This window comes from Sphaeramia orbicularis, chromosome 22 (genome assembly GCF_902148855.1).
Source record: "Sphaeramia orbicularis chromosome 22, fSphaOr1.1, whole genome shotgun sequence".
Lineage (NCBI taxonomy): Eukaryota > Metazoa > Chordata > Actinopteri > Kurtiformes > Apogonidae > Sphaeramia > Sphaeramia orbicularis.
In genome coordinates, this window is record NC_043978.1 from 1779647 (window position 1) to 1806400 (window position 26754).

The 26754-nt window shown below is 37.5% G+C and overlaps 1 protein-coding gene across 3 annotated transcripts; it reads left to right on the forward strand.

Annotated features, from left to right (window-relative positions):
* The first annotated feature begins 533 nt into the window (after window positions 1-533).
* LOC115413437 (programmed cell death protein 10) lies at window positions 534-25806 on the forward strand. Of its 3 annotated transcripts, none has more exons than XM_030126286.1 (8): window positions 534-657; window positions 3979-4198; window positions 8303-8356; window positions 10769-10886; window positions 13896-14022; window positions 14341-14419; window positions 19181-19263; window positions 24971-25052. In XM_030126286.1, the coding sequence occupies exons 2-8, from the start codon at window positions 4109-4111 to the stop codon at window positions 25050-25052; spliced, it is 633 nt and encodes a 210-aa protein (XP_029982146.1). In that variant the 5' UTR covers window positions 534-657; window positions 3979-4108. The 3 variants fall into 3 exon arrangements, with proteins under 3 accessions (XP_029982146.1, XP_029982147.1, XP_029982145.1); XM_030126287.1 differs by having other exon boundaries at window positions 538-667; XM_030126285.1 differs by lacking the exon at window positions 534-657 and having other exon boundaries at window positions 4109-4198; window positions 24971-25806.
* The last annotated feature ends 948 nt before the right edge of the window (window positions 25807-26754 follow it).

Below are 26754 nucleotides of genomic sequence, written 5' to 3' on the forward strand. Positions count from 1 at the left end.
ATCATATTAACGTCATAAATGAAATGGAATTTTTTTTCTTATTATTAGGAATGATAAATTAAATAGGAAAATTGTGTTACTTCCCGCTCAGTATTCCCCAGGTAAATGAATATGATACATAAAGCCTAACATAGGCTCTATCAATAAAAAGATGTGTAAAATACAAACCATTATTTTTAGTGTATATCATCTCTGTTTAAGTGATGAAGACATCGTAGAAATATTTGGCTTTATTTATGGAAAACAGGAGCAAAAAGTCAGTATACAATAAACTGCATCATCCTTAAAGTGACTACGATGTCAGACTTGAAACATTTTCCAAAATACAAGCTACCGACATAGTACGAAAAAACTACGCAGGCCCTAAAAATAAGTTACAGTGTTCTTTCCCCCAGAGGACTGGTACATTTGGACAAAGTAGCAGACATGCTTCACAGAAACAAAGCTGAGCCAGTGAAGACTGGCTTTTCTTCTATGACGCCGCAGTAGCTCGGTCCATCTGCTTTCTGATTGGACGCCGTATGTTTACGTAGCATCAGTCCGGAAGATGTCGCTCAGGCCAGTCCTAAAAAACTTCCGCCTTAAGTTGTAAAGAAAACACCGAAGCTAAAAGGCAAACGACGGCATAACCAACTCGTTTAAGAAGTCAGACCAAAGGTAGATATAAGTACATATTTGACATGCTTATACTAGTTTATATGTGTGTCATAACGCTGTGTGTTGACTTGTTTTAGCTCATCAGTTAATCCAAGTCTATAATTTACTGGGACTAGCACGCGAGCTATCCTGTTAACTGCTAGCAGTTCGCCTCCATCGATTGGGTCGGCCATAGGCCTCAATTAAATATCTTTACCCATTGGTCGCGGTTAATTTTCCACTTAACAGAGCCAATGGTCGTTTTGGCAGTAGAGCTGTTTTTCCTTTGCCGTACATGGTAAAGAAACCCCAATTTCATGAGCTACTTTGTTAGCTATCCGCAGTTAGCCAAGTAGCTGTTACCTGGGGCTGTCTGTATTCAGTTTGCTAGTCCTTTTAGCCTGCCAGCTAGCCAACCATCGCGTCAGGCTCAAACGTAGTCAAACAGTCGTTTTACTGTAAGCCTCATACAATCTTCCGACAACTAAGCAGGTCATAGAGACCAGAGTTGGTGGCTAAAGCAAATCGTAATGTCTAAATTCTTCTCTTTTTATCGGTGTAACACTTGACCTGCACTGCACTAGCATGAGTTTCCTACCAGTGTCTTCTTGGTCATTATAAGCTGTTGCAATACTGTTGATAAAAGTAAGCAACCAGAACATGAGAAGGGAACTGATACGACTTATGTCATACTGCTTGTTTTTTGCATAAAACTATCACAGAAGCGTGGGATTTAGTTTAGTGATACATAGCTTGCTCATATTCAGTGTATGTATAACTGTGAAGCTTCTTTTATTTAAGTTTAATAAACCAAGCACTTATCTACAACAGCTTGATTAATACAGTAGCGCTAACATGCCTGTTATGGGTTGCAATAGAAAATACCGCAAGTAGAGCTATGTTGTAAAGAATTTGTGTCACGTTTTGTATTTCAAAAAGTCACTGATTTTATTTCTTAGAATCATCTGTTATTTCTCACGGGAAGGCACTGAACTTTAGACTAGGAAATGTATGTATAATCATATGAACTGTGTGTAGGTATGTGGGTGAGATTAGTATCAACACCAGAGATCCATGTAGCCATATTAAAAGCTAAATTACAAGTACTTGTAAATTGGGTTTTAATGTGTACTAGAGATGGATTAATTGACCAGCACCAATATGATATTTTACAAAGTGTCATATAGCTATTGGCCAATTGTAAATGTTAAACTTCAAAAAATACTGACTCAGCTTTGTTTGTGGGTCATTCAATTCCATGTTTTTCTTTTTTATTAATTACAATAGAGTTTAATGTCAGTGCTATTTTGGAATTTACTCCTTTGACTTATGCTCTGTGCAAGAACTATACAGTTTCTAATAGATGGAAAGCTTTTGTGGTACTGAATGAACTGTTTTGATATTACTGAGTAGAGCTGCACAGTCCATCAAATGTCAACATAATTGCAGTATCAGTCTGTGTAATTGCTATAAGCTGCATTTCAAAGGACCAAACTGAATATATTGTCACAATATTGGCAGCAAGAATTCTTCACCAAAGTGTGCAAGCCCTACTAAAAAGTACCTCAAAATACCTTGTGATTTGTGCCAAATTTCAGTAGTCAATAGATAGTTATTAGTAGTCAATATTCCAGCTTTTATTCATAAAAAACAAACAAAACAATATTAACAGCAACCCTCAAGTTCTGATAAATAGTTTTATTTTCCCTGACTGGAACAAAATACCAGAGTGTTAAAAGAAAATTGCTGAATCAACTATTTAGGTAAATTTTATGTTATGAAACTGGTCTGTCAATATATAAAATGTCAGGCAGCTGAAAAATAAAACAAAGTGTTTTTACCATAATGTGTCAGTTAGGTCTGGGTGATCTCACAATCTGAGATCGTGATCATCTTTATTTGTCATATAATTTATCTTAACGTGGGATTGTACACATCAGGTTAACAAAAAAACAATAACAGTGCTGTCAGAATTTTCCTGTTCAGTAAACATTTTTTTTTAAATGGCCCATTTATCAGTGTATCAGTAGACTATTTTACAGACGGTCTTTCACTAACCTATAGATTTGTAGTATTAATGTCACTAGTACAGTTCAGTAGGCTTGTGACCTTGTATTTTTGGGATGTACCTACATAAAACTATTTTTGTTTAGTCTCCATTACCTTGTTGAGTTTCTCCAACTTGGTATTTTGCTGCTGGAGAAACAATTGACAAAGAATTACAATTTGTCCATCAGTTGCTGGTAGGACAAAATATTCAACAATATTCCAGTCAGTCAACACTGCAGCTGTGTGCACAGGAAAATGTGAATAGTGTTTACTCTATCTAGATACTGTCTATATTGTATTAATTTTGGTCCAAAATACTTCTTGTCAGATGACTACAAAAAGCCATCACACACCCACACCAAGAAAGTAGAGGAAAGCGTACACTTTGATTACAGGGTTCCCGTGGGGTCTTAGAAAGTCTTAAAAGTCTTGAATTTAAAAATCTGCATTTAATACCTTAAAAAAGTATTTAAAAGGTATTAAATTTGATATGATAGGTCTTAAGTTATGTTGCCATAAACTTGTTCGCTGTATTGTGTTTAAATGTCAGAGCTGCAAAGTAAGTAACAGTCTACTTAGTTCCACCTTTTCCAACCCAACCATTTATATTGAAATTAGGAACCAATTATCGGTAACTTTGCAGCCCCCGGTGAGAAATGACTCATGGTGTTGGAGTAAATAAGTACATTTTCCTGAATTCTGTGAGTCTCAAATTTTTGCCAGTATGGCTGTGAAATAGGCTGTGAAATGGGCATTAAATTCTGTTGTAAGTAGTCTCAAAAAGGTCTTAAGAAGTCTTAAACTGAACTTGTAGCAACCTGTAGGAACCCTGGATTATAACTCACCTGTATTTCATAAGAGTTTAGAGAATTGTGATTCCAATCGTTGATTACAGCCAGATTAACCAGACTGAGTGTAATGTGAGTTAATTTTTTTTAAAGTGTCAAATTGGTAGAGGGCAACTGATATTGAATTTTTAAAGGCTGATATTATAATGACAGTCTGGAGTAGGACAAAGGCAATACCATATTTCTATTTAAGTTACATATCCCCCAGAACTTCATCATTGTAAATGTCTGATCTAAAAATTAGGAGGGGAGTGATTATAATTTGAGTTGTTCTATCTGGTTTTTACTGGTACTGAACATTTTTGCCCAGTCCTATTATTAGTCAAAAGACTTATTTAGAGGAAAACATTTACTACTATTACGTCTTTACTTGTCTAATTTACTAACCTAACTTTATCATAATATTGAAACTAATTTTCCATTTTTCCGTGGATATTTCTTTCAGACTCAGTCAGTGTGGAGCCCGTGTGGTTTCCAGAGAGTGTGTGAGTGTGAGTGGGGGAGTGTATGTGTGAGTGTGTGTGAGCTGCAGTGTCCTCCTCACCTTTTCCACAAGAGCTGCCCCTCTCTGGAGGATGACAATGGAGGAGATGAAGAATGAAGCGGAGACAAACTCCATGGTATCCATGACGCTGTACGCTGTGATGTATCCAGTTTTCAATGAGGTAAGACTTCTATTAATGCTAGCATTTGATTTGAAGGACACTAGGCAAGGCAGGTTTATTTATATAGCACATTTCATGTACAAGACAATTCAAAGTGCTTTACATAAAACATTAAAAGCATTACAGCAGAAGGCATGAGAAAAACAAACAAACAAAAATCAGATAAATAGATAAAACAGACAAGCAGATAAAACAGATAAAAACTTTTAGCTAAAAAGGAACAGTGCAGATCTGAACTGATGAATACAAACTATATTCAAATGCAGCTGAGAACAGGTGGGTCTTTAACCTGGATTTAAATAAATTGAGTGTTTCAGCTGATCTGAGGTTTTCTGGGAGTTTGTTCCAGACATGTGGAGCATAGAAGCTGAACACAGCTTCTCCGTGTCTGGTTCTGACTCTGGGAACTGACAACAGACTGGCTCCAGATGACCTGAGGGGTCTCGTAGGTTCATACTGAGTCAGGAGGTCACTGATGTATTTTGGTCCTAAACCATTCAAAGCTTTATAGACCAGCAACAGAACTTTAAAGTCTATCCTCTGACGGACAGGCAGCCAGTGTAAGGACCTCAGAGTTGAACTAATGTGGTCCAGTGTAAGGACCTCAGAGTTGGACTAATGTGGTCCACTTTTCTGGTCTTAGTGAGGACTCTAGCAGCAGAGTTCTGAATGAGCTGCAGTTATCTAATGGAATTTTTAGGTTGACCTGTAAAGACACTGTTACAATAATCAAGCCGACTGAAGATGAATGCATGGACTAGTTTTTCCAGGTCCTGCTGAGACATCAGATCTTTTATCCTTGAGATGTTCTTAAGGTGATAGTAGGCTGGTTTTGTGACTGCCTTGATGTGTTTTTCAAAATTTAGGTCTGAGTCCATCACTACACCCAGATTTCTGGCGTGGTTGGTGGTTTTTAGGTCTATAGACTGAAGCTCTGTGGTGACCTGCAGTCGTTTCTCTTTGGCTCCAAAGACAATTACCTCAGTTTTGTTTTTGTTCAGCTGAAGAAGGTTGTGGCACGTCCAGTCATTAATCTCTTCACTGCATTTACCCGGAGCCTGTACAGGGCCTTGGTCTCCAGGTGACATTGTGATATAGATCTGTGTGTCATCTGCATAGCTATGGTAGCTAATATTGTTGTTCTTTATAACCTGCGCTAGTGGGAGCATGTAGATGTTAAACAGAAGAGGCCCCGGGATGGAGCCTCGGGGAACCCCACATGTAATTCTTGTCTGCTCAGATGTAAAGTTACCTAATGACACAAAGTACTTCCTGTTCTCTAAGTATGTCTTGAACCAGTTTAGTACAGGTCCAGACAGACCCACCCAGTTCTCCAGTTGTTTCAGTAATATAATGTGGTCGACTGTATCGAACGCAGCACTGAGGTCCAGTAAAACTAACACTGACATATTTCCATTGTTTGTATTCAAACAGATGTCATTCATCACTTTGGTCAGAGCAGTCTCAGTGCTGTGGTGCTGTCTAAAACCTGACTGGAAGACATCATAGCAGTTGTGTTGTGTTAAAAAGTCATTTAGCTGGTGAAAGACAGCTTTTTCAATTATCTTACTTAAAAATGGGAGATTGGAGATCGGCCTGTAGTTGTTCATTCACTAGCTGTCTGTGTGTGTCGTTGAGTATTTTTTAATCATTATTAGGGCTGCAACTAATGACTATTTCAATAATCAACTAGTCATCGACCAATGTAATGACTAGTCAGATTATGAACTGCAAAAAAAAAACAATGGCTCTTTGGCTCTTATTTATATTGCAGCAATAAAATACAGTTTCTTTCCTTTAACAAGATCATTTGATGCATAACAATTAGAATGCATAACAAAGTTTTTAAACAAATATTCAATTCAATATTCAGTATTCAACAAATATTGCAGATGCTTTTTTTCCCTCAAACAAAAGTGCATGTTGTGCATAACAATTCCAATGTCTAACAAAGTTTGTTAAACAACTAAATACTCAAGAGCTGCAATAGAATAAAACATTTTCGTCAAACTAAAGTGCATGAAGTCCCTAACGACCTGTCGACAAATAAATAAGTCTTCGACTAATTTTGCCGTCGACTAGTCACTGTAGCCCTAATTGCTATTCTGTAAAAATCACACTGGAGGAGATTATCTTTCCAATTGCTGAAAGATAATTGCATTTTAGCTCATTAGGACTGAAGGCATCCCGAAAAACATTGTTCGAAACCAGTTTTAAAGTAGTGTGATAGCATTTCCAAAAAAGTTTGCAGAATTGTGGGTGTACTATTGTGCCATCATTCAGGTACGAGGATAACAACACACAAACATCACAGAAACTCCTAGTCTTAAAGGTAAAAGCACATAAAATGGTGCTCAGTTCTAAATGTGAAAATGCAAATGTTACATCTTAGAGGTGAAAACAGATGTGACAGCTGGCCTTTAAAGTGAAAGTATGCAGCAGCTGTTCTTAACATACAATTCTATTTGTTTCAGAAACATTTAAAGAATAATACGTATTCCTGGCATACGTTTGGTTCTTTGTATTAGAGAATGACTGAGAGCACATAATAAGTGACTGAAGACAGATATGTCCTCAGAAGTTCTAATTAATACTGTACATGTGGTTCAGTCTAAACTGTCGTTCATCTTTAGGAATCAACCGAATCCCAACAAATTTAACCAGCTTCACTGGGCTATTAAATATTAAATGCGTCATATACTGGACCTGCTTGTTGAGTGAGTGTAATTAGGACAAACAGTTGAACAAAACATTAAGCAAATGGTGATAATGAACATATAAAATTAAATCAACAGGTTTTTACTGTACAATCCCTAGTTTTTACAACTTGTTTTTTAAGGATGGAAGTTTATTTATGTATTTCACCTTTATGTTACCAGGTAGGTCAATGGAGAGCCAGTTTTCATTTACAATGATGACCTGGCCAAAAGGCAGCATAGTAGGCAGATAAAACTGGAAAAAAACAAAACACAGAAACTAGTTACAAAGTCACACAATAAGCCATAATAGCACTAAAAGAGAGTATTACTTACGGTATTTACAGTGTTTTTGCAGTTTTCTACAGGAAGTACAGGCAGCATTTATGGCGTGTAGTTGATAAACTAAAACATGCTCAAAACACTGCAGATTTTATAGAGAGAAGCTTAAAACAATCTATGAACTCCAACTGTCCAGACAGGACGGAGAAGACCCAGATATAAATTTACTGGTAGTTAAGTGAATGAATGTAATTAGTTAGATCAACATAACCCTCTCGTCAGCTGGATGTTGACACACATCTCTGCCTCTTGTGTGTATTATTTCACATTTAAAAAACCTTTCCACAGTTATATAATATGACCTCATGATACAGCATTTTCTTTTTGTATTGGGCAGTCGTTGTTACTTCAATGTATGTGGATGAAACCATGTAGTTTTTTCATCCTGTTTCGGCTGGGAGGTTTTCTGTGGTGTGAAAAACTAGATGTATTTGTTAGTGTATGGACTCTAATGCATGTTCTTCTAAAGCAGGTGTGTCAAACATATGGCCCACAGGCCAAAACTGGCCCACCAAAGGTTCCAGTCTGGCCCATGGGATGGATTTGCTAAATGCAAAAATTACACTGAAGACATTAAAAGTCAAGGGTGTCAAACTCATTTAACCCAATCTGATGTCAAGTGGGTCGGACCAGTAAAATTATAGCATATCCTATAAATAATGACAACTCCAAATTCCAAACTCTAAAATTTTAACAATATAATGCCTATCACTAAATGTTTAGTGCCTTTGTAGATCCACTGCAGTCTGCAATGCACATGTAGAAATGATAAACTGAAGCATAATATTGTTGAAATTGCGTTTGTTTTTCTGAAGAAATTTCAGATTGGTCATGGTTGTTCATGTTATTCACTTTTTTGTGAAATGATAGTTTGTAAATGTAATCATTTTCATTATTTAATTTCAGTTTTGTTTTTTTGTTGTTTTTTTTTAAATCAAGCTATTATTTTTTATGGGTCCAGCCCACTTGAGATCACATTGAGCTGTATGTGGCCCCTGAACTAAAATGAGTGTGACATCCCTGTTCTAAAGTGTTTGAAATGTGTTTTATTTATTTTAAATTTCAGCTGGAGAGGATCAACCTATCAGCAGCTCAGACGCTCAGAGCAGCCTTCATAAAGGTATGACAGCACATGACCCTGAAAAAGAAATGTGAAATGTCACTACATGATTGTCTTCACTTGTTTTTCTAATATATTTGGAAGGTTGTTTCCATAATTATTGAATCTGATTCACTGAAGACAGGTGTGCACACTGTCTGTAGCTGGGTTTCCATGACAATTTTCCAAAAAATAAAAGCGATATTTCGACTAAGTCCAATTTCTACTTGTAGGTGTTTCCATTGAAGAGTGTTTTGTTCTGATGTGTGATTCTAGTAAAGTCCCGTCTGTCCACATGTGTTAGTTCTGGTCCAGTCCTGTCTAGTTGTGTTTTGGTTCTGGTTTAAGGCAGATGTTTGCCTCAGTTGGATCCAAACCTCCTCGATGTTGCCACTGTAGTGTGGGTTCATCTCCAGGTATTGCACTGACTGTCTTCAACTACAGAAGAAGGGAACGGAGAATCGACCCAAGGAAAAGTCCGCATTTATGGACACACACTATGGATTTATGGGACACAATTGGACAGCAGGAATTCACAAACCAGTAGTGGATCCAGAATTTCCCAGTAACCCGGGTACCATTTACTGAACTGCGTGGTGTTCTTGAACCTCTGGTGTCCCCAGACTTGTCCTGCCCTGGGGAAGCAGTTCCTTTACTAAAGCCAGTGTCTATTGGACAGAACCAGCTAGAAGCACCTGTTCTGAGTACAGGGTCATAGGGGAGACGTTTGGACTGAGCAGAACCACCAGGACCACATGGGTCCAGATCAACTAAATGGGTTTACATAACACTTTTGCGCAATACTTCTATATTGAAACATCTCAAAAACCCCCTCATGAGAGCGTAAAAACTTTTTTGCGATCTTAGTTTTTGCTATATTTCGGTGTTTCCATTATCAGTTTTCTATCTTCGGAATTTTGTCGCAATGTGCATTGTGGGAAAGGGAGGTTCGCACAGCCACCTGACAGCAGCAGCTGCTACAGACACGACACAGAAACTGCAGTAGCTCCCTTTCCTCTATGCATATTCCTCCAGCCTTTTCTATGTTTCAGCGTCGTGTTTGTTTCATCCATATAATATCATATGGTTGTACTACCGTTGCTGCTGTCAGGTGGCTGTGCAAACCTCCCTTTCCCACAATGCACGTCACGACAAAATTCTGAATATTCCTGAGTTACCTCCCGGCTCTGTTTGTAAACACACAGTTTGTTTCTGGTGGATGGCACTAAGAAATTGTTGACCGTAATACAAGAGATTCAGGTGAGTAATCACAGAAAGACTTACAGATTCATGATGCTGAGGATATGACTAAGGTTTTACAGATTTGATGAAAAATTGGTCACGAAAGTCTCCCGCACCTTTAAGAGTTTAGTGCACACACAGCACAGCTGTAGCATGAAGAGGCATGAGAACCCAGAGAGTGCACCAAACATACTCCTTCCCAGTCAGGGGACGTGATATGGGCAAAAATTTGATCATGATAAATATGTTATCTCTTGGTGTTTGCAATTATTATAAGTAATGTTAAAGAATTCTTTAAAGTTTAAAGGCTGAGTTATCCTGAGTGAAAGTTGAAGAATCCAGGTGGTAATTGTGGCTTTAACCCTATGTAAGAGATGTAACAACAAAGACATAAACAACATAACAGACACAACAAGAAAAAACGAGATGAAAATGACTGAAAAGATGAAAATTGTCATAGTAATATATACATAAAAATGAAAATGCTCTGTGATATAACAGGGTTTCCTACTGTTCTCAGGCCTTGATGCAGCACCTAAGTCTAATGAATGTAAAACAGTTTGGAGACCACAAAAGTAAATTACCCAGATTTGAAGGCCTTGACCTCATCCATTGCCACTGAAGAGTATTCAGTATAAGCTTTTGGGGATAGAAACAGTCGGATCAGTGAATCCCTAAATCAGAGTAAAGAATAAAATGCAAATGAATCTACTATTGTCTCAGATATCAAATCCCTTTTAACTCCCTGTGGGCCCGCTTCTTGCTCTCCTCCTGTTTGTAGGTGAGACGCATTTGATCAGAGCAAGCCATATATATAAAGACTAGTATACATCAGTTCACATGTTCATTATGAACTTCCATTTCCATGATTGACATTCAAGTCAATGAGCTCAGGTAGGATAGTGAACCTTACAGGTGTCGTTGGATGTGATGTCTGACAGCAGTCATCACACAAACACTATTAACCCATAAAGACCCAAACAGGCACTGGCAACCAAAAGCATCTACTCAACTAAAATGTTTAATACCTGTTGATCCACTAATCCTACCCTGTCTGATCGAAATAATTGACAAATTTACCTCCTTTACCTCCTACCTGTCATTTTCAATTAATCTGCATTCAGGAGGAATGATAGTTGATAGGGCTTCTGAAGTAAAATATCCATTAATGCCATGTTCTCGTTCTACCAGGCTGAGAGAGAGAACCCTGGTCTGACTCAGGACATTATCATGAAGATCTTGGAGAAAAAGAACGTCCAAATCAACTTCACCGAATCCCTACTGCGCATGGCAGCCGATGACGTGGAAGGTGGGTTCTATGTACATGGAGGTTTCCAGTGGATTTGTAAGAAGTCTTCAAAAGTTTTAAATTAAGCATTGAATTGTTTTGAAAGGGTTAAACTGGGGTATAATGACTCAACACGTCCATGTTTTGGTAAGATTTGTTTTATTTTGTTCTATTCGGTGTAGGGCTGCACGATTAATCAATTTTAAATCGAAATCAGATTTTTAAATTAGGACGATTTTTAAAAAAGGGAAATCGTGAAATCGACTTCATCTTTCTCGTGCCTCCGGGCCACCCACCTGCGGGCTACCGTAGGCTCCTCCTCCTATCTGTGACAGCGGTCTTTCACAGAAGTCTGTGTAATGACCACGGATGTTAAATCTGTTAATGAGCCTGCAGTTGTGATACCAATGTAAGCCGTGGCTTCACGCACAGATCCCACAATTGAAATATAGCTGCATGGGGATCACTCATCTTACGTTGTCCCGGGTCCGTACCGGACTGTCTTCTTATGATCCGAGTCTGGGTCGCAGGGTCAGCAGCCTCAGCAGCCTCAGCAGAGGAGCCCAGAAAGCCCTCTGCCCAGACACATCCACCAGCTCCACAGATAGAATCCCTCCAGTGTGTCCTGGGTCGGTCTGTTCCACACACGGATCCCCCAGTTTAAATAGAACTGCATGGGAATCACTCATCTTATGTGGTCCACACATGCACGACTGATGCCTGTCACTGATTTACATTGGTATCACTTCTGGGCCCAGATACCCCAAAAAGGAAAAAAAAAAACTTTTTTTGTATAATTAATTTAGTTCTCTTACTTGCTAAATTTTTCAATCACAAATGTAAGTTCTGTAACACAAAACCAAATATTACTTATTTTTTGAAAGAACTTTTTTTAAAGCTGTTAGATAAATCTGGAAACAAAAAGGCTATAAAAACCAGTGTTTCCTCTGATTTGGACATTGTATTGTAGTGTATTCCCCCTGGCAAACTTATTATGTTATTTTCTTGTATGCATTGTTTGTATACTCTACTTCATTCAATAAAGATTTAATGAAGTAAAAAAAAACTTTTGCTGGTTCATCATGTGATACCATCACAGATTTGAGGTAGGGAGCAGTGGCTTGCATTGTGGGCTGCTCACGAAAACAACATGCTGACTTCTGTAGTCTTTTGTAGTTTTACCCAAAAATCGAAATCGAAAATCGAGTTTTTAGAGGAAAAGCTCTGGATTTTATTTTTTGCCAAAATCATGCAGCCCTAATTTGGTGCATTCAGGTGTACTTTGTAAACTCAGAAATGTGTGCTAGTTTACATATCTCTTATTTTTTTCTCTCTTTGGGTACATTCATTGAAGACAAAATGATTTCAAATATTCTCTTAAAGACTGTATGCTGTATATCAACCAACAATAATAAAAAAGGCACCATTTGGGTGTATTTGTATATTTCACTCTAGGATATGTTTAAATAATATGACTTGAAATAATCCACCACTCTTACACTTCTTCTTTTCCTTTGGGCTGTTCCCTTCAGCGGTCACCTCAGCCAGTCATCTTCCTCCATTTAACTCTATCCTCTGCATCCTCTTCTCTCACACCATCTACCTTCATGTCCTCTCACTCCATCCATAAACCTGGTGTTGGTCTTCCTCTACACCTCCTGCCTGGCAGTTCCAACCTCATCATCCTTCTACCAATATATCCACCATCCCTCCTCTGTACATGTCTAAACCATCTCAGTCTGAGCTCTCGGACTTTTTCTCCAAAACATCTACCATGTGCTGTTCCTCTGATGTCCTCATTCCTGATCTGATCCATCCTGGTCCCTCCCAAAGACAACCTGATCATCTGAACCTCTGCTCCCTCCAGCTCAGCTCAGATCTACAAATATATGAACTCAAAAGAGTATTTTTACAGTTGGCTCATGATTTTTTTTTTTTTTTTTTTGCCCATTCATTTTTCTTTATGTCTCCGTGGTTACAGCCAGCAGTAACCAATACTGTTCTTCCAATAAAGTGACCAGTGTGGAATAAACTCTCATCTATTCCTTCTGACATCCAGTCTGGCCCTACAGTATTTTATTGCTGCAAGGAAATGGAATAAGAGCCATTGTTTTTGGGGGGCTTTTGTTTCGATTTTTCAGTTTGTAATCCAACTAGTCGACTATTCAGATAGTCATTAGTTGCAGCCCTATTGAAGACTGCAGTGCACATATTGTTTGTAGATGTATTGGACTTGTTTGTTGTTTCTAGATACATATATATATATATATATATATATATATATATATATATATTTGTTTATTTATTTTATTTTATTTTATTTTTTTGCTGCTGTTATTGCTATATAGGTATTTTTATTTATCTTTTTACTTTTATACTTTTTGTGGTTTTTTTGTCATTTTCAGACATACATTTGTCACATTTTTGATTTTTTTTTTTACCTATTTAAATAATAGTTTTATTGAATCAAATAAAATAATCAATAGATTAATCAACTTTAAGAATAATTTATAGCTTCAGCTCTAGAGAAATCTGACCTTAAGTGGCCATGTAACCGCCACCACATCGGCCTGTAGGTTTTAGAATTAATTTTAATGCTTTATCTTTGACTTTTAAGGCCTTATGGTACGTTGTTTGGAGTTTTTCTAACCTTATACACCAGCCCGTTGTCAAAGGACCTCCAACCAGGCTATTTTTATCTTTTAACCATTCCACAAAACTCGTGAATCGTTTCTCAAAACATACTTTTATTATCCGGTGTTGTTCTTTTGGTCTTAGTCAAACAGCAATTTCACATTATTTCTTATTTAATGTGTTTCATTTATCTGTTGTTGTACCTTTCTTTTGCTGTTTTAATGTGTCTTTTATGTCATGGATAATGATGTGTTTCTTAAGCATAATGCCTTCCCCGATCTCTCTCTTTTACTATAAAACACCAGTGTTGCATTCTTAGTCGTTACCGTCAGTCGTGAAGCGTTCATCATCAGATTTCTGTGCGACTCTGCTGATCATCCTTTTCTTTCTCTGCAGAGTTCATGATTGACCGGCCTGAGCAGGAATTCCAGGACCTAAATGAGAAGGCCAGAGCTCTGAAACACATCCTCAGCAAAATCCCAGATGAGATCAATGACAGAGTACGCTTCCTACAGACTATCAAGTGAGTACCAACGTACACCGAGGCGTCACAAAACACTAAATGTGCACTAATTTACCAATCAACAAACGGTAGTAAGCTTCACATTAAAACAAACGGTGCAGAGTGTACTTTGTTCAGTTCCTCTAACTTCTTTAATAATGTACCTTCTCCTCAGTGATTTCTCGTGTGTATAATCGATATTATTCTACTGTCACTGTGATATGATACATTTTAAAGTCGATACAAAGCCAACATTAACAAGTCAGTGTGATCAACACGATGCTGTTGTCTAATCTGTGTTCTCTTCTCATTTTTTTGTTCCTTGCTTGTTTCCTTCAGAGACATAGCCAGTGCCATAAAAGAGCTACTGGACACAGTCAACAACGTCATTAAAAAATATCAGTACCAGAATCGCAGAGTGAGTAACACACATCCACACTCTTATTTTAGAGGCATGATATGACTGACTATGAATACGATGGCATTAGACTTACCTTTACTTTGACATAAATATCAACACTTTCACTATTGACATTTTCAAGTCTTGTTACTTTTGTTTGAATGTATCAGAGGAGAATTATCCATTACTTATATTTTGTATCATTGTGCACATTAGCAAAATCAAGTCTGATTTCAACTTAAATTAATGTAACAATCAGGCCCAATCCCAATTCACTCCTTGGCCCCTCCCCCTTACCCCTCCTCCTTGGCCCTTGCACTTGACACTACCCCTTGAAATGGAGCTGCAAGGGGTAGGGGTTGAAACATTCTGCTATGAAATGGTCCAACCCTTCCAGACCTGTTACGCCAGGGGTGTCAAACTCAGATCCTCAAGGGCCGGTATCCTGCATGTTTTAGATGTTTCCCTCTTCCAACACACCTGATTCAAATGATAAGCCTATCATCCAACTCTGCAGAAGCCTGATAACAACCGTCAGGTGTGCTGGAAGAGGGCAACATCTAAAACATGCTGGATACCGGCCCTCGAGGACCGGAGTTTGACATCTGTGTGTTACACCATCAGCAGTCATGGATGCCGCTATAAACAGATATGACAACTTTGTTTCCGACAGAATTCCCCCATGCCGTCAGTAACTGTAACCGTCTCTGTTCCATGGGCTTTGGTCGTCTTTTTGCGGCTATCAACCACAAAAATGCAGTCTATAACATATTGAAATGGCATTAAACGGATGATCAAATGATTAAGCTGAAAATCTATACATTTGTGTGTTTCTTTCATCACTGCTGCACTTTTTTTCTTCTCCATCTAATTGAGAATTGGGAAAACACTACCCCTTCATGTGTACATGCAAAATGGAGGGGGAGGGGTAAGGGGGAGGGGTCAAGGTGTGAATTGGGATTCAGTCTTACACATTGATTGATCATCTTTCCAATGGATGGAACAAGACAAACATGATTTAAAACACAACATAAAAGATGTAGCAATGAAAGCTATGTGAAAGACATAAGGAGACAACAATTATGATGGTTTAGACCAGGGGTAGGTAGCCTGTGGCTCTGGGGCCACATTCGGCTCTTGGGCCCTTTTACAGTGGCTCAATGTGGCTATGTCAAAAACCATAAGGAAATGAATAGCACTTTTATTTATACATAAATATATATATATATATATATATATATATATATATATATATATATATATATATATATATATATACAGTTGAGGACAAAATTATTCGCCCCCTACAAAAATGTCATTGTTTTAAAGGTATTTCCCGAGTGCTTTTACACAGAGCAACACATTTTTAACACAGCTTTTTTAGATATCCTAGTTTTATTTTGGATGCTTACATGATTTTAGTTTGCACACAGAAATTAAAATATTCCACAAAAAACAAAAAGTACCAGGGTCAAAATTATTAGCCCCCCTGATCCTAATAGTCAATTGTGTATCCTTTTTGCTGGATAACAGCCTGCAGTCATAGTATTTTTTTTTATTACAAGTCTCTGACACTTTTTTTGAGGAATCCCAGCCCATTCTTCTTTGGCATATCTTTCTAGCTCCTCCAGATTTGGTGGCCTTCTGGCATGGATGTTCTTTTTTAGGTCACCCCGAATATTTTCAGTGGGATTTAAGTCGGGGCTCTGTGCAGGCCACTCAGTTACATTCACTTTGGTCTTCTGAAGATAGCTCTTCACCAAGAGAGATGTATGTTTTGGATTGTTGTCATATTGGAAGATGAAGCAATGACCCAGACCCAGTGTTACTGCTGACTGCTTAAGGTTTTCTTTCAAAATCTCCACATCTTTCTTTGTTCATGATTCCTTCCACCTTGACCAGATTTCTAGTTCCAGATGCACTATAGCATCCCCACAACACAATACTCCGACCACCATGTTTCACTGTAGGGACGGTGTTCTTTGGGTTCTATGCCTCTCCCTTTTTTCTCCAAACATAAACGCTGCCTCTATGGCCAAAGAGCTCTAGTTTAGTCTCATCAGACCATAGGACACACTTCCAGTATGCAGAATGTTTCTCCAGGTTGTCCTGAGCATGTTTAAGTCTGGCTTAAAGGTGTCTCTTCTTCAAAAGTGGAGTTTTTCTTGGTCTGCATCCTCTCAGTCCATTCCAGTTCAGAGCTATAGTGACTGTCTTCTTAGAGACTATGATTCCTGATGTGGCCAAGTCATTCACCAGTGTCTTGGCAGTTGTTCTGGGGTCTTTAGACCCATCTCTCACTAGTTTTCTTTCCAGGGTCTTTGAAATCTTTCACTTCCTATCTCTGCAAGGCTTGTTCTGTACTGTGTGGCTGTTTTTGAATTTCTGGATTCTACTTCTCACTCCAGTTCTTGACACTTGGAAATGCTTGGATTGCTTTGTGCATCCCTCTCCTGCTTTGTCTACATCAATAATCATTTTTCTCGGGTCCAAACAGATTTCTCTAGTTTTGGGCATGGTGCTTTCTCAACTGACAGCTCAATGAGCCATACTGAGGCTTTTGTACCATGTTAACTTAAATGTTAAGTGAAATCACTTGATTCACCTGATCACTTTTAAACACATCACCTGTGAAGTTACAGCACATCATTGCACAAAAGTGGTTTGTGCCATGACTTAATAAATGGTCATTTCTTAAAGGGGGCTAATAATAATGTCCCTGGTTATTTTAGTTTTTTTCTAAATAATGCTGTTTTGGTGTGCAAATATAAATAATTTGTGCCTTCTAAAGAAAACTAGTATGTTCAGAAATTCTATGTTGAAAATTCATTGCTCTGGTAAAAAAGTACTTAGGAAAATCTTGAAGAAACTTAAAATTTCATAGGGGGGCTAATAATTTTGTCCTCAACTGTGTGTGTGTGTGTGTGTGTGTGTGTGTGTGTGTATATATATATATATATATATATATATATATATATATATATATTTTTTTTTTTTTTTTAAACACATTTTTCTATTATAGTGATTTCATGATGTGATATTATAGTAAAGTGATTCTGATGTTATGTAGTTATAAAAATGTAGACTATACTCCAAATGAATTGTTTAAAAAAGTAGTAGTAGTAGTAGTAGTAGTAGAAGATTACTTTTTAATTTTATGATGACACTGAAGGTATTCATCTGTATTCTTCATTGCAAAGAAAGCCTTCACATACCAGTTGATTTGTGAATGAAAGTAATGACAAAAATATCACAGTTTTCTTTAGTTCTGTAATTTCTTTGTAATTTCTTCTGTAAATGCACTCAAACTTTGATTTGTTCTCCACATATTCTGTCCAAACTATTTCTAACGAGTTTCTTGAACAGTTACCAATTTGAGGAAAGATATTAGGGTATCTTTTGGCTCCAGACAGTTTTGTTTTTCTATTTCTGTCCTAAAATGGCTCTTTAGATTGCAAAGGTTGCCGACCCATGGTTTAGACTTTTACACTCTGAATATTTCAGAGGCTGCACTTTTAATGCAATAAAGAGGCTGAACTGATTTTTATAGTATCTGTACTTCTGTTGAATGTGCACTTTTGTCACACCTGTATTTTTTAGTTTTAAAAGTTTATTCCATAAAGACCCACTGCTACTTTTGCGGCAGTTCCCAAATACATTTTTCCCCTGATTTATCACCATTTCTAATATGCTTTTTTGTGTGAAAATCAGGTATTTTCTTACATTAAATTCACTGATCATGTAGATGTTCATTAAAGCTCAGTGTAAATTCAGAGGTTATTATATCAAAACAGAGAAAAGGGAAGAAAAAGTGACTTTTTCAGTCGAATCTCTCACTAACTGAACATAAACCCAGTGTGTCCATCCACTGTCAGTGATCCAACTCCATGGGTTTTACTGGGGAATAGATGTGTAGACCAGGGGTTCCCAAATTTTTAAACTCACGACCCCCTAAATAACGGTGCCAGAGACTGACGACCCCGCTATTCCCGAAGTGACTAAAAACATAAAAAAAAAAAAAAAAAAAAAAAAAAAAAAAAGAAAGAAAGAAAACGTGCCCACAGGACTCACAAAGATACTGTGGCATATTTGCAGCATTGCATTGTGGGTCCTGGACATTTCACTCATTGTTTTCTGTTTTATGTGCAGAGGTTAAAGGGGGGTTTATGTTAATGTTTATTTAGGTTAATGTGTCTGTTTTTTACAATGTTTATCGGCCTTTTTATGTTTATTTTTATTAATGTGACACCTGTAGGCAGAACAATGCCTTACCTGTTTGTCACTGACAAGGTAATGTTCATGTGCCATTGTTCTGAGTTTGGTTCTTCTAAAATAAAAGCACTTCCCATGCTTCTGATGATTTGTAGAGCAAACTTCCTACTTTCAGTGGAAATATGTCACAATGCTGTTGATAATCCATTACATTCACCTTAGGTGGCACATTAAGAGAATTTAGAAAATCATCTCACGACCCCCCCTGTTGGCGTCCCTCGACCCCCACTTTGGGAACCCCTATTATAGAAGATGATGGCGTTTCCATGATAACTATGGAGCCTCTGAATGTCCAAATGGGTCTTATCTGATGACCATGACAAGATGAAGAACTGTATTTTACACCAATTATTGACATGTATTGAAAGGATTAATGGATCAGCAGGTAATAAACAGTTTAGATCAGTAGATGCTTTAGGTCGGTGGGGGATGTTTGGGTCTTTGAGGGTTATAAAAAAGATTAAATCAATCACATGTAAATAATGTTCCTGTGTTTATGTTTTTAAGGCTCTGGAGCACCAGAAAAAGGAGTTCGTGAAATACTCCAAAAGTTTCAGCGACACCCTCAAAACATACTTCAAAGATGGAAAGTAAGTATCAACTTGACACTAAAAGTGTTGAATGTGTCAGCTTACTGCTTTTTGAGCTGGTCTGGGTTTTCCAAACAAAAGCACTGTTTGTCTTAATCAACATGAGGCTTGTTTTAATCCTAAACTGAACATGTGAGGTCTAACAGGTAGAAATAGCAACTGGTCACAGTTCGTGAGGATTCATTATTGTCATCGTAGATGCATTTCTTTTGCCTCAGCATAACTGCCTAAGTCATATTTTTGGCCATATTGTGAAATCTGCATAACTTTACTCTCCTCACACTGCTGCTTCAATTTTGCAATATTTGCTATATCCTTAAAAAAATGTGACTTAGGCAGGTATGTTACGAGGCTAACGATTTATTTGGCTGTTGTTGGCGATGTGAGGACATGACTTTGGACTCTGTTGACTGTCTTCAAGTATGTGTGAGGTACATTCACTAACTTTGTTTCTAAACATGTTATTCATGATGGCAAATAGTCACTGACAATGTGAACAAGCTGCTCTGTTTAACAGTGAAATGTGGAGATATAGTGTTGTTTTATGTCCCCTAGGGCTGCACGATTTTGGCAAAAAATAAAATCTTGATTTTTTTTTTTTTTTCCTTGAAAAACTCGATTTTTGATTTCGATTTTTGAGTAAAACTACAAAAGACAACAGAAGTCAGCATGTCGTTTTCGTGAGCAGCCCATAATGCAAGCCACTGGTCCCTACGTCAAATCTGTGATGGTATCATGTGATGAACACACAGAAGTTTTTTTTTCTTCATTAAATCTTTTTTGAACTAAGTAGAGTACAATGTATACAACAAGAAAATAAAATAAGTTTGCCAGAGGGAATACACTACAATACAATTTCCAAATCAGAGTAAATACTGATGGTTTTAGAGCCTTTTTGTTTCCAGATTTATCTTAACAGCTTTAAATAAAGTTCAACATCTTTCAAAAAATAAATAATATTTGGTTTTATGTTACAGAACTTACATTTGGGAATGAAAAATTTAGCAAGTAAGAGAACTAAATTAATTATTTAAAAAAAAAAATTATATATATATATATATATATATATATATATATATATATATATATATATATATGTATATGTGTTATTATTATTATTATTTTTTTCTTTTTGGGATATCTGGACCCAGAAGGGATACCAATGTAAGTCGGTGACAGGTATCCGTCGCGCGTGGACCACGTAATATGAGTGATCCCCATGTGGTTCTATTTAAATTGGGGGATCCTTGCGTGGAAGAGACCAACCCAGGACACGCTGGAGGGATTATATCTGTGGAGCTGGTGGATGTGTGTGGGCACAGGGCTGTCTGGGCTCCTCTGCTGAGGCTGATGACCCACGACCCGGACCCAGATCGAAAGAAGACAGTACGGTACAGATCCGGGACAACGGGAGATGAATGATCCCCATGCAGCTATATTTCACTTGCGGGATCCATGCGTGAAGCCACGTCTTACATTGGTATCACAACTGTGGGTTCATTCACAGATTTAACATCTGTGGTCATTACACAGACTTCTGTGAAAGACCGCTGTCACAGATAGGAGGAAAAGCCTACGGTATCCTGGAGGCGTGAGAAAGATGAAATCGATTTGACGATTTGTCTTTTTTAAAAATTGTCCTAATTTAAAAATCCGATTTCGATTTAAAATCGATTAATCGTGCAGCCCTAATGTCCCCCCCAAAGGGGAGGCAAGGGGTACTGTTTTTGGGTCGGTTTGTTTAACACTTTACCAGCAAAACTATTGGTTGAATTCATACCAGATTGGGTTTATAGATTACCAGTGACCCAGAATAGATGTGATTACATTTTGGTAAAAGTAGGTCAAAGTTAAAATTTTTCATGATTCTTTTAAAATCTTTTTTTTTCTTCCAATTTATTTACAATGGACGAAATGTGTCTATGCTGTGTGTTTATGCTGACATCAGCACACGCATAGACATGATGACATCAGCTGGATCAATGCCAAAATAAACTACAATACTTTCGAGGGGTGGGGTTTGTTGTGCTTGGAACCACTTGTTTTCATAGTTTTCGGTTGGTGTTGGTTTTGGATATTTTAGACAGAGAACTGAAACAGAAATACACCAGCAAGCACCATATTCTGTCTTTAAACAGTCATTCAGTTTTCACTCATAGCACACGACAATAGTTTTTAATGAAACACTTTGATTGCAGAAATAATTTTATGTTCAGTTAAACAGATGAATGAAATGTGTTCTTTATTGCTCTCTCTTTTGCGACTATTTAACACTTTCAGTGCCATGGGCCGATTAAATCGGCTTTACGAAAACAACCTGTAAAGTGCCACGGGCCGATCAGATCGGCTTTGGAGAACACGCCACATTTGTGTACAAACAAACCATCCACCCCCATTTCTTGCTCACATTTCGATGACGTTCTTTCTGTGTCCCCCTTTTGAGACCAAGCAGACGGGAATTTGAGGTCACGCGACCGAATAATATTTTTATATCTTTTTAATGTTTCTTATTCTCCGGTGTTTCATCAGAGGGAGCCCTCCATGCCGGGGGGCGGCTGTGGACTCCGGGGGCTGTGGCGCCTTCTCTCACTGGGGTCCGCTCCTTTCTGGTGGGTGGGGGTCCCAGTTGGCCCTCTCCCACTAGTTGGGATGTGGGGCTGTGTTGCTGGTGCCTGGTCACCGGGGTCGGCGGCTGCCTCCTGGTGCAGATGGCTCCCTGAGACAGCGCCTCCTAAACTGATGTTTTACTTTTACTTGTACATTTTTGTTCTGGTCTACCCGTGCTCAGTCAGTCTTCTTAAGTATGCGTGAGCTTGTGGGTTTGCATGTATATGTGTGTGTGAGTGGGTGGATGTGGGTGGGTGTGGGTGGGGGGCGGTACTGATTTTTAAACTGATATGTAAAGCACTTTGTGCTACAGTTTTTAATGTATGAAAAGTGCTATATAAATATAGGTTATTATTATTATTATTATTATTATAATAAATTATGCAAATTACGATCAATAATGAATCGGCTGCGTCCGGTGCGTTTTGGATCTAATCAGCAATCGGTCGGATGTTACCGAGCGGTTTCCTGCAGGATTCTTCAAATATTATAAAAACGACGCGAAATACTGAAAAACGGCCGAATTCTGTGGCACTTTTAAGGCTTATTAGCCCCTTAACTGTCTGGCACTTAGAGTTAAAAACATTCTGAATTCAGTTCATCTGTTACTAAAGAAAAAGTGAAATTAGAGAATACTTAAACCAAACCACAAACAACCAGTAAATAATGCACATATTTAATAACAGGAATAAGCTTTTACTGCACAATCTATAGTTTTGTCATATGTACTCTTATTTTGAAGGACAGGATAAAGGGACAGCATCTGTCAACAACTAAAATATGAGAAAACAAGCTAAAAATGTGCACATTTTACAGCGAGAAGTGAAAAATAATAAAAAGACAAGGCTGAAGAGATCTAATGCACTCATAAAACATCAGCAATAGTTTTTTTTCCCCAACAAGTTGTTGTATCCAGGTGTTCTAATTCAAACCCTCTGCAGAGTCATGCAATGAGACCATTTCATGAAATTCCGAATCAACAACCACAATCTGTGCACAGGGTTTCTGCAACATCTTAAAAAGTCTTTAAAGTCTTGAATTTAAAAAGTAGCATTTAGTACCTTTAAAAAATCTCTAAAAGGTTTTAAATTTGATGTTGGGTCTTAAGTTATGTTACCATAAACTTGTTGTGTTTAAATGTGTCCAAGCTGCAAAGTAAGTAATGTTAGTTTATTCTGTTCCAAACTGAAAATGTATATTGAAATTAGGAACAGATTATAGCTAACTTTGCAGCGCCCTGTGAGACATTACTCAGGGCGAATCAAGGCAATGGAGTAAATAAATAATGTTCCAAATCTAGGAGTCATACATTTTTGCCACTATGGTCGAGAAATAGGAATTAAATTCTGTCTTAGTCTTAAAAAGGTCTTAAAAAGTCTTAAATGTAACTTGCAGAAGCTTGTAGAAACTCTGTGAAAAATGTAAAAGGAAAACCTGTATTTGTTTGAAGGGCGTCAGGTGGGTTTGACCATTTGTTCAACTAAACACCAGCTTCTATGCTCCACTCTTATTCTACCAGTCATTTCCTTTAACAAAGCTGAAGTTCATGTGTTAAAGGGGACAGAGACAGTACTGAGGGTGATATATAACTCATGGTTTTTAAAATAAATAAATAAATAAATAAATAAGTGTGTGTGTGTCTATATATATATATATATATATATATATATATATGTGTGTATTTAAATATATATATATATATATATATATATATATATATATATATATATATATGTGTGTATTTAAATGAAACGATTTTACACCATTAAGTTACCATTTTTCAATACTAATAATTATATTTTATCTACAGCCGGTGTGCTGGGGGGGGGGGGGGGGGGGGTATGTATGTGGGTTTGTTCTTTGTAAATGTCGAAAAATTCAATAAGAACAATTTAATATGTTGCGGACACGCCCCAACATCACTACCTATTGGACTGAAACTTTAGACAATTTGTCTAATATTTTCACAGACAGATCCCTCCAGACCCAATAACAATAATGTTGGGTGTGGAACCAACAGGAGTGGCCCTTAGTATGAAACCGAGGAGTGTTCTGAGTTTGTGACTACACCAGATGCCTTATTCTGTTAAACTGGAATAACAAAACTCCAACTCATCAGGTTCCGTTCAAACACATTATGCAACACTTACTTTTGGAGAAAATTGAATTTTCACTAAAAGATAATGTAAAGTTGTTTTACTCAATTTGGCAGCCCTTTATAGATTATTTCAGTGGTTTCCAACCTTTTTTGCCTCGTGACCCCATTTTAACATCACAAATTTCTGGCAACCCCAGACATTCAAAATGGAGACTTTTTGTTTTTTGCTAAAATTTGTTTGTGATCATGTAATAGTTTGCTATACTATGTTGCAAATAAACATTAATTTTAGGTGACATTTAGTCTATATAATGTATATTATTGTGGACAGAGACAGTAAATCCAGGTGTAGATTACTGCACAAAGGGAGAATTTTATTTTCCTTGGTCAGGATCTGTCCAGTCAGTCCAGCTGTGATTCACAAGGAGGACAATTAATACTGAACAAACAAGAACTGAAACTATGAATTGTGAAAGAGCTGCAGCATCTGAAACTGACCACAATGAACATTTGACACAGATCAGAACCACAGTGCTGCAGTTTCACACTCACATTTTGTCATGTCTTTTATGGATTGGGATTGTCTGTCAACTCACCATATAAGTTTTATTAGTAAGTTTTTTTTTTATCCATTACTAGAAATTTCAGGTGACCCCATTTGAATTCCAGGTGACCCCATGTGGGGTCCCGACCCCAAGGTTGAGAGAAACTGGATTACTTTAATACTAAGTAAATAGGAGCAGACCCCCCCCCCCCCCTTTTTTTATTTATTTATTTTTATTTTATTTTATTTTTTTTTATTGTTGGGTTTTTTGTTGTTTTTTGTGTGTACATGTGGGTGTAGGTGTAGTGTTCTTTTTCTGACATCACATATTGGATACTGTCTATGACTTTTATGTTGTCATCATTGTTCTAATTTCAATAAAGAAAGTTGAAAAAAACAAACAATATTATAGTATTTTACCAGCCGTTCAATTTTCAATGTGTGTGCTTTATTCGCAGGGCGATAAATGTGTTCATCAGCGCAAACCGACTCATCCACCAAACCAACCTCATACTGCAGACCTTCAAAACTGTTGCCTAGCCCTCAGAGACCACCAACGTGTCCACAGTCCTCGAAACGGTGGAAGCTTGAAGAGACGCCTGACCCATATATGTAAATTAGAAAGAGTTGATTTTTAGGGTTGGGATCGATTCCATTGGAGTCGAGATTCTAGATTCCAGTTCAAGAGACTGAAAAGTGCCATTTGTTATTTCAATGAGGATTTTCCAGTCTTGAAATGGAACTGAACGGGCTCAAAGGTTGATTTTATTTGGACAGTTTTAATTTATAATCCTGGTCTTGTTGGGAGTAGGTGAGGCGAGGTGTTTATTAACGACAAATTGCCATTTTTCTAATATATTCATGTTTATCATTTTACTTTTAGCTTTTGAATCATGGTTTTACACCTGATGTTGCGTTCATTAGAGGTGTGTTTCAGTCGTCTACAGGTTTTCTCTTCTCGCCTCTTATTTGTGTTATTTTGCCATGGTCTGTACAGGAAAACATGGGGGGGGGGGTTGAACACTTGACCGCAGGTGAAATAGCTGCGAGGGGAGGAGAGGAAGCAGAGTTGGACTTTTGACAAAGATTGCATTTCTCTTTATTATCAGAAGACAGAAAGCCAAATGACTTCCAGCACAGTGTGCGCCTTACCAAGTCCTGTAACATTCCCTCCTTTCAGAGTGTAATGAAGTGAAGCCAGTCCCCGCTGCCGGGGAATGTAGAGAGACTCATGAAAGTTCTGTATTTAACTGATATCTGGTTGCAAATGTTCAATAAATAGTTTCCAAATGATCCTGCTTTCTTAAATGTGTCCAAATGTAATGCATGGAATAGAGCAAGGTTCTAATAGTTTTAGATTTTTCATTATAGTTTAGTTTTATTTAGTTTTGACTTTTTTTCTCTAATTCACTTAGTTTTAATTAGTTTTTACAGCAGGTTTGCTGGTTTTTATTAGTTTTCATTATTTTCTAAATGCTTAGTTTTAGTTTAGTTTTAGTTTCTTTATATCTTTTCTTCTCCGTCGTATTCACATAAATCCCAGACAGGACTCTGCTGCTTTCTCCCAACTTTAGTCTCCATGTTTCCAGGTAGAGTGGGGACCAGAAGACGGCTGGAAACCACAAGTGAGGAGAAGTGACAGACTGTTAAATATCATATGGTGCCAGCAGCTAAAATTGCTTGAGGGAAATAAATCTATTTTGTATCAATCCGACATTGACGATGAAAACTAAGGGAATTTTATCCGTAATTTTTATTCGTTTTAGTTAGTTTTGTAAGCACACAATACAGTTTCAGTTGTTTTTGTTTTTTTTTATAGTTTTTATGTATTTCAGTTAATGAAAATGTTTTTACAATTCTAGTTTTTGTCATTTCGTTAGTTTTCGTAAATGATAACCTTGGAATAGAGCTGGAAGTATTGGTTATTTTCTTCAGTTTGATTAAATGATTCCGTTGGTCTGCACAGTTTTGGAAATTGTCTGCTTCAGAGATGAAATTGTCTAAATCTTACATACTTTGATGAGATGAACTGGAAAATATGATAAAACTGATGATCAGCTAATGTTTCCAAGATACACTATATTACCAACAGTATTCTCTCACCTGCTTTGACTCATGTGAATGTCAGGTCCATCCCATTCCTAGTCTATGGGTTCAGTCTGACGTGGCTCCACCCTTTGCAGCTCTAACAGCTTCAACTCTTCTGGGAAGGCTGTCCACAAGGTTTAGGAGTGTGTTCATG

Coding starts and splice junctions, on each gene's coding strand:
- LOC115413437 (XM_030126286.1), top strand. CDS start 4,109: ATGACAATGGAGGAGATGAAGAATGAAGCGGAGACAAACTCCATGGTA. Junction 8,357..10,768: donor TCAGAGCAGCCTTCATAAAG/GTATGACAGCAC, acceptor TCGTTCTACCAG/GCTGAGAGAGAGAACCCTGG. Junction 10,887..13,895: donor GGCAGCCGATGACGTGGAAG/GTGGGTTCTATG, acceptor CTTTCTCTGCAG/AGTTCATGATTGACCGGCCT.